The sequence below is a fragment of the Fulmarus glacialis genome, unplaced genomic scaffold (genome assembly GCF_000690835.1).
Source record: "Fulmarus glacialis isolate BGI_N327 unplaced genomic scaffold, ASM69083v1 scaffold6297, whole genome shotgun sequence".
Lineage (NCBI taxonomy): Eukaryota > Metazoa > Chordata > Aves > Procellariiformes > Procellariidae > Fulmarus > Fulmarus glacialis.
Genome location: NW_009225005.1, coordinates 23,461 through 30,702, shown reverse-complemented (window position 1 = coordinate 30,702; position 7,242 = coordinate 23,461). Strand labels below are relative to the sequence as shown.

Sequence of the window (7,242 nt, the reverse complement as noted above, 5' to 3'; positions counted from 1 at the left end):
GTGCGTCTCTCCTGCTGAAATCTGGTGCTGAACACCAGGAAGTTGAAAACTTTCTTTAGAGAAACTCTTCTGCAAAAATTTCTTTTGGGGGGTGGGGGAGAAGAAGAGGATGAGAAAATGTAAATAACCTTATTAATCCTTTGAAAGTCAGGCAGTGTAGCAATAAATTGACATATTTGCTTTGCCTCTTTGTGGATTTTTCCACAAAATTTCTTTTAAAACGGCAGTTGGATGTGATTTGACTATGTGTTACTCCTGATAACACATGGTTTGTCAAGTTAATTTTCAGTGGCGTACTAAACACTTATTTTTGTCTGTCAGTTGGATGTCAGAGTCATTCCTCCAGATTCTGGGCTGTCTGTATGCAGGTGCCTGCTGCGTCTTTATTTTTGCTGAAACAAGTGTCTGAATGGTTTTCTGTTTTGCGTGCTGTGCTGGTTTCTCTGGGGCAGCAGGGTCAGCAGAAGACGTTGTTGCGAGGTAGGCAGAAAAGAAGGAGCAGAGAAGTCAGACCCTTCTCTGTCCCTCTGCTCTTTCCTTTCAGCTTCCAGTAAATGAATCAATCAAAATCTTCATCAGAAAGGTCTGTGGGCTGCCGCAAGCTAGTAAATAAAATGGTGCAGGGATTGTTCTCTAACCTCGAGACCAGCCACAACGGCTCAGTGTTCAACCTTTCCCAGGCATGCAGCTTGCCGGGAGCAGTCCCTGACCACCACAGGTCCTGGCACGTGGGCTGCCTGGGAGAGGGCTAGCTGGCCTGGCTGCCGCTAGGCAGTTTAATGTAGAGGCTACGGGGAGCAGTGTTTGGGCCCTCTTCATTTGGATGTTTGCATATAGCCCGTGGGTCTGTCTTGCTCTTAGGATGGCATTCGTCTCAGCGAATTAGCCTAACGGTCTAATGTAGCTGCCTGTGCTTCTGCAGTAGTTGGTGGAGAGAGAAAGGCACCGCTAAGGGACGGTTCATCTTAGCCTGGTGGTTGTGTAAAATAAGACTCTCTCTCTTTCTCTCTCTCTGTGCGTTGACAAGAGAAGGAGCCCGGACAGCCACGGGCAGGTCATATGAATCCATCTGAAATTTCTAGAAGACATCACTAACCAGACAGAAGTCTAGGGAAATGTTTTTCTCTTAGGCAGTCTTACCACTTACTGCTGGGGACTCTAGCCAGTGGGTGGAAACCATCGTGCCTGTTTAGGGCTGAGCAGCAAAGCTGCAGGCTTTTGCTCTGCGGAGGAGCGCTGTGTTCTGGGTGCAGCCAGGGGCAAACGGGTGATCATCTGTGGGGTAGGCAAGGGCAAAACTTCCACACAGAATTTCTTACGAGCCTTTTGGATTGGTTGGTACTGCAGAAGAAGAAATTAAGAGATCAGCCCTGAGAGGCTACACAGTGGATTACATGGAAATTGGATCAGTTCATCTCCTAAACGTGCCCCTCCTTTTGGAAGATCTTGCCTTTGTGTCGTGAGTACATGCCTGGTTTGAACTTTGGCAGTGGTGTCTGCAGACGTGTTTCTTGCTCCCCTTATCATTCATCTTTCCTGTCCCTTCTGTATTTAAGCATTTATCCTGCTCTTTTTCCCTGCCCCAGGTTACGATGGAGCATTTCTGGCATTTGGATTTATTACCTTCTTCAGTCTCATAAACTTCTTCAGTATGTTTACATGTTTTGAAAGTTTGGGAAATTTGCTGCCTTTTATGATTGTGGAGAGCATTGAGCATCTCGCACTCTAGCCCTTCAATAGCTTCCCCCTCACCTCCTTCTCCTCCTCTTTGTTTGTTTGCTTCAGTCAGTGACCTCTGAAACTACTCCCTTTCATTTCCAGCCTGCTGTTTGGTGACTAAATACAGTCCCCTCTGGCTTTAATTACTCAGCTGCTCTTCTGCTCCCAGTCGAGCATCGCTGCCAGCGACTTTGCCCCCCGGCCTTGGTGTGCTTTGTATCTCGCTGTGCCGTTGTCTGCTCCCCCCCTCTTGTGTCTTAGTGATAAAATACTGCGACAGCGTTTTCTTGCTTGTCGGAGGTTTTTCCTTTTCCTCCCCCATAGGAGTTTGCCTCTAATGAGAAATGGGGATCGTTTCTCTGCCGAGAGTGAGACTGGGAGCCTGGCTGTGCCAGCGCCGAGGAGTGGCCTTCCTCTCCTGCTAGCATCTGAGCTCCCGTCCCGGCAGCAGTCGGAACGGGACCCTCTAGGAGGAGCGAGGCCGTTCCCTTCCCATGGTGTGGACCAGCGAGACTTCTGTCAAGCCAGAGGAGGCCGAGGAAGCTCGGAGCTGGCTGAGGGGGGGAGGGAGGGGGCCAGGGCAGCCGGAAAACATGCTGTGTGCAGCAGCTGCTGCTCGGACAGGTCTTGTTGGGTGGCTGAAACTGGGTAAGGCAGATCAGATAAAAGTTCTGCGATCTGGGGAGGTGCAAGGAGAAAGGGTAGTCTAGAGACTTAAAGCCAAAATAGCTAATTTTCCTGGTTTGTGATTCTTGAAGAGGGTCTGGAGCTCAAAGGCAGAGTAAGGGGCCAGTGCGCTCTAGCTCTGCAGATGTTTACAGCCGAGGGACTGTCTGAGCTGGCGGCTGGGCTTCCCTTGCTGTGTCGGATGGCTGTTGCCAGGCCTTTCTTCCATTATTTTGTCTAATCCCTTTTTAATTTATGCACACTTCTGGCATCTGGGAGGTTTCCTGTGGCGATGAGTTCCACAGTTGGGTTATGCAGCATGTTACAATCGTGAGAGCCCTCTGCTCCAAGATAGATGCAGTCCTGTGTAGGAATACACTGAACTACTTCCAAGTATGCCTGTACTGTAACTTTTGTCCAGCATTAGTGAGATTGCGACATTTTAATCATACCAATACAATGGAAGATGCACAACCAAGACAGATTACAAGGCCTCAGTGTATGCTACTGAGTTGGGTTTGATTTTTAAATTGTTCTCAGATGTTTGTAAAGCAACTTCTTTGATTTCTAGGTGGCTCTGGGAGGAGGCGACTCAGCTGTGCTCTCTAATGTCATTGACGAGCTTGTAAGGTTCCGTGCAAAGGTTCGTCATTACGCGCTTGCTCTGCCGGAAGAAGCAGCAGAAGCTGTGCCAACAGAGGCTGCTGTGGGAGCCAAAGGACCGAAACAAGAACAGAAGGAAAAAAGGCAGCAGTTAATGCAGGAGAGAAAACCCCTCCTGGACGCTTGTGACAGTCTGCGTGGAGACCTTGCTGCCTTTGGAATCCACATAAAGGTAGAACAGTGACCGTCTTTGTGAAACCGTTAGTCATTTTTTAAGGTGGTGTTTATTTTTGCCCTTTGTGCCCCTTCGGCAGCTTTCAGTGTTGTGCCCTGCTCCCTGTACGACTGCAGTGGCGGGAGGTGGAAGTTAAGCCCCTGCCTGGTTGTACTGCTAGCTTTCTCTTCTGCTCCCCCTCAACTTCGTGACTCCATGCAAGCTGTAGCTACTTCTGCAGTTACTAAGGGTGTGTTATTTAGCCACTGAAAATCCCGGAATATTCAGAAATCCCCAAGTTGCCCGAGTTCAATCCAGAAGGAAGGGTATGAGTAATGCGTGCAATCTTTAAAAATTTAGATTGCAGAGGAACTGGAAAGTAAACTGAGATGACTTATGAAAATAATGCCTTCCCTCCCCACATTCCCCCACCAAAAATGCTAAGTCCTCACAAGAAAGCCTCTTCCATCTTCAGCAGCTCCATTCCCAGCTGTTCCTGAGCCATAAGTACTTTGCCTGATTCTTGTAGCAGTCCTCTCTCCACCCTGCTTTCAACTTTTAGCCTATACCTAATGCCACTGTTCTTTTCCATTACCCCAATGGTGTCTTCTGCTCAAGAGAAATCCCTTCACTGGCTTACTGTCTCCACCTGGTTTCAAGGTGCTACATTACTTCTTTAAGGGGTGCTGCTTCTTCCAGTTCCTCTTGCTTGCCTGCCCTTCTCACCTCAGCTCCAGCCCTTGTTGGGTCAGTGTTGCTCCTCACATCCAGAATAATCCTCCACTTTCTCCCCAGTATCTTTCTCCCTCCTTCCAGTTCATGCTGCTTGTTTTTCCCTTGCTCGGGAACTGAGCCTGGCGTAGTCTCCTTGCATCGTTTTACCAGCGGGAGGATATGAAGCACAATGACGTTAGGGAGCGACAGCATACATCCTCTTTAATTGCTGAACGTGAGAGCTGCCATTTGTCAACACACCTCTTAAAACCAAATACGAAGTGTGGTCAGCTGTCTCATGATCTCAGACGAAAGTGAGCGTGCTGATACAAACTGGGGTGAGGGCCAAAGCGCAGTGGTGGTGAGCTACAGCTGGGAAAGCAAAGGAAGACTGTGGGAAGTTGGAACACCTGCTTCCTTAACTTGTTTGTACATAGCTAAATCCTTGCTCCACTTATCTGCCAGGAAAGTTTGCAAATCCAAACAACTGTACTGAGACAAAGCCTAGGAGAAGACGACTCCCTTTTGATCTATTTGGCAAAATGGCCGCGGCCCCACCCCCACTCTTTTGAAGACTTAATTTGGGTTGTTTTTAAAGGGATTTACGGACATTTAATAATGTCCTAGAAAGTGGCTTTAGCCAGGATTCAGCCCATTCCATTTCTTTCTTTTTTTTTTTTTTTTTTTTTTAATAACCTGAAGCTCAGCATAGTCTGTCTCCTGCTTGTCCGAAAATAGTTTGCTCCAGGAGACGAAGCATCCATGCAGGTACGAGCACACACAGCTCACATCCCAAGCTGAATTCCTGCTTGTTTTGCTGCTTAACAAGTGGAAGTATCTGAAGGTGTGCTGTGAAGGTTGCCCAGCTCTTGCCTTTGCGGATCCCAGAAGAGTCCTGCAAATCGAGGGATGCAGCTCTGCAGCTCCTCGCGTGCGTTCCCAGAGCAAATACGTGACGAGACGTGGCCCTACCCAAAGCAGGGCTCTCGCCACCCTCGTGCTCAGCATGAGCCTGCTTGGCTGGGTTGGTTGGCCGCCCTGGGTTGGCTATTGCAAAAATGCCACGGTAACACAGCGCCTAGCAGCTGGGTCCTGCGTGCCTAATAAGCACTTGAGGAAGTAATTTGAATTTCTCTTTTCTACCCAGCCTCTGATTCCCATGAAACTTTTATGAGCCCCACAATACACACGCAGCAATGCATCTGTTAACACGTTCTCCCTCTGTCATGTGCGGCTGAAGACAGCCAGCGACTTCTCAGGTGCATGTGCAGGAAGAAAAGCAGCAGAGCAGATGAAGCAGACGAGCCTCATCTCCACCCCATGCAGACTAGGAGCCCCTAGTTTGGGGCTGGGTGAGGAGGGGTTGGCTGCTCTAGGGTGTGAGTAGCAACTGGTAACTTAATTCCCTTAAAAATCAGCTTTGTAGAAAGGGTAATTTCTCCTTCGGCTTGTAAGTTTGTGATTTCTGTACACTGGTTTCTTCTCTCATGCTGCCCGATGCAGATGATGTTCTGTTTGTCTGAAGTTACAGAACTTGCAACAAACTGATCAAAATATCCACTCGTCTTTTCATGTCATTATAGTGTACTTAAATGCAAGCTAATGTGTGCTACTGAGTGAAATGTAGTAATTAGGTGATTACGCATCAAAAACAGTTTTCACTTCAATGTAAAGAAAATTCTACGTCGTATTCCAGCCTCTCATGAGTCAGAGCTCACGTAACATTGTCATGTTTCAATACTCAGAATAATTTTTATTTTCAACAATTGCAGTGAAACAGCTAGATCTTAAGAGTCAGAAATGCTCAAGTTTGACTGTAATGTTCTCTTACAAAAATATGACAGTATTGCATGTACACGAGCCATTTAAACGTGAACATGTGATTGCCCGAGTTTAACAGAAGTTACTCATATGAGAGAGACTACGCACCACTGCACCACCCCACAGTAAAGAGGGGACATTTCTATTTGGGGTTTTCTTCTGGGTTTGTTTTACAACTTTGAGCATTATTAGTAGCAACGGCACTCCTGTGAGATGGTATGGCTTCTTTTACCTAACTGGATTAATAGCTTTGCTGTATGGAGCTTGGTTAAAAACCTGTGCCTCCAGCTACCTACACGTGTATGATACCTGTGTGATCCAGACTGCTGGCATTGACCCGCTTGCTGCTTCTTACAGGACAGAGCTGCTGTTTCAACCTGGGAAATTGTGGAAGGAGGGGAAGCAGAACAGCAGCCCGAGAAAAAAAGCTGATCCTTCATCCTTGGACTTGTGTTTTATTTCAGCTGCAACAGTTGTAAATACTAATACTTTCCAAATAAAATCTCTGGAACAGAATGGCTAACAAAGATATAATCTGAGTGAAACTGTTGACACTGCAACTAGGTAAATAAATACAGGACTGGCAGCAGGTGCGTACACAGCGCAGGTGATGGAAGCATCCCAAACATGGCAGCATGGAAGCAGCTGTGTTGTCAGGCACAAGCCTCAGTATATCCTAATGCAGGAAGGGCCCCAGCCCCAATTGCTATGTGATCTGCACTCGCACCCTGTTTTGCTGAGCTGGCGCTGAGAATTAAAACATAGCGAAGGCGGAGGCAAGAATTTAGGCCTGTCTTCGAGGGTGAAAACGCTTCATTTTATGCCCAGGGGTTGTGTTCCCCTCAGACACAGAAGGAGGTGACACTTTTAGCCTTGAAGTATTTCCTTATTGCAGAGTTGCTGGTTTGGTCTGTGAAATCTTTAACCGTAATATGATGGTATCCAGCTATCTGTAAGGCTTGGTGTCTTTTCAGTTTGCTTTCGCACAGAATTGAGATTTGCACACATTGAGATTTCCCTCGCGCTGGGAGTGCAGCACGCTCAGGATCTCTCCATCAGAATTGGGAAGATAAAATTAGTATGTTTAGTTATTACCTATTCAGTTACCTTTTTTCTTTTGCCATGTTTGTGTTACCCCTGCCCCCGACGGTGTGGCTGTAGGTGGATGCAGAGAGGCAGGCCTTACACAAGGCGACCTGTGTTCTAGTGGCTGAGTTTACATGGGGCTTGTACTCACCTACTGGCCTACCTTCTTTAAATCAGTTTATGAGAAGGTAACAAAAATAAGAACATGGGTTCACCTGGAAGGAATTTCATGTGAAAATACAATTCACACAAGTAATCTGTTCAAAAGGATAAAGGCTGTCTCTTATATTGTTGAGAATAAAACACGTAGCTGTTTTTCTGCTCCCTTTTTTGTGTATCGGTACTCCTAGAGAAGATGGGGGGGTCTTCATTAGCGCTTTGGCAGATGCTTATTTGACACTGTTGGTATTTTAAGTTTG

At 47.0% G+C, this 7,242-nt stretch overlaps 1 protein-coding gene across 1 annotated transcript in view; it reads left to right on the top strand.

Annotated features, from left to right (window-relative positions):
- The window catches only part of CARS2 (cysteinyl-tRNA synthetase 2, mitochondrial (putative)), a gene marked incomplete at its 5' end in the record, with an annotated part of 33,092 nt that extends 26,839 nt beyond the window's left edge, over positions 1-6,253 (top strand). The window contains 2 exons of the mRNA XM_009582324.1: positions 2,957-3,220; positions 6,095-6,253. Of these exons, the coding sequence (XP_009580619.1) occupies positions 2,957-3,220; positions 6,095-6,169 (339 nt within the window). The remainder of the gene's footprint in view (positions 1-2,956; positions 3,221-6,094) is intronic.
- Positions 6,254-7,242: the final 989 nt, after the last annotated feature.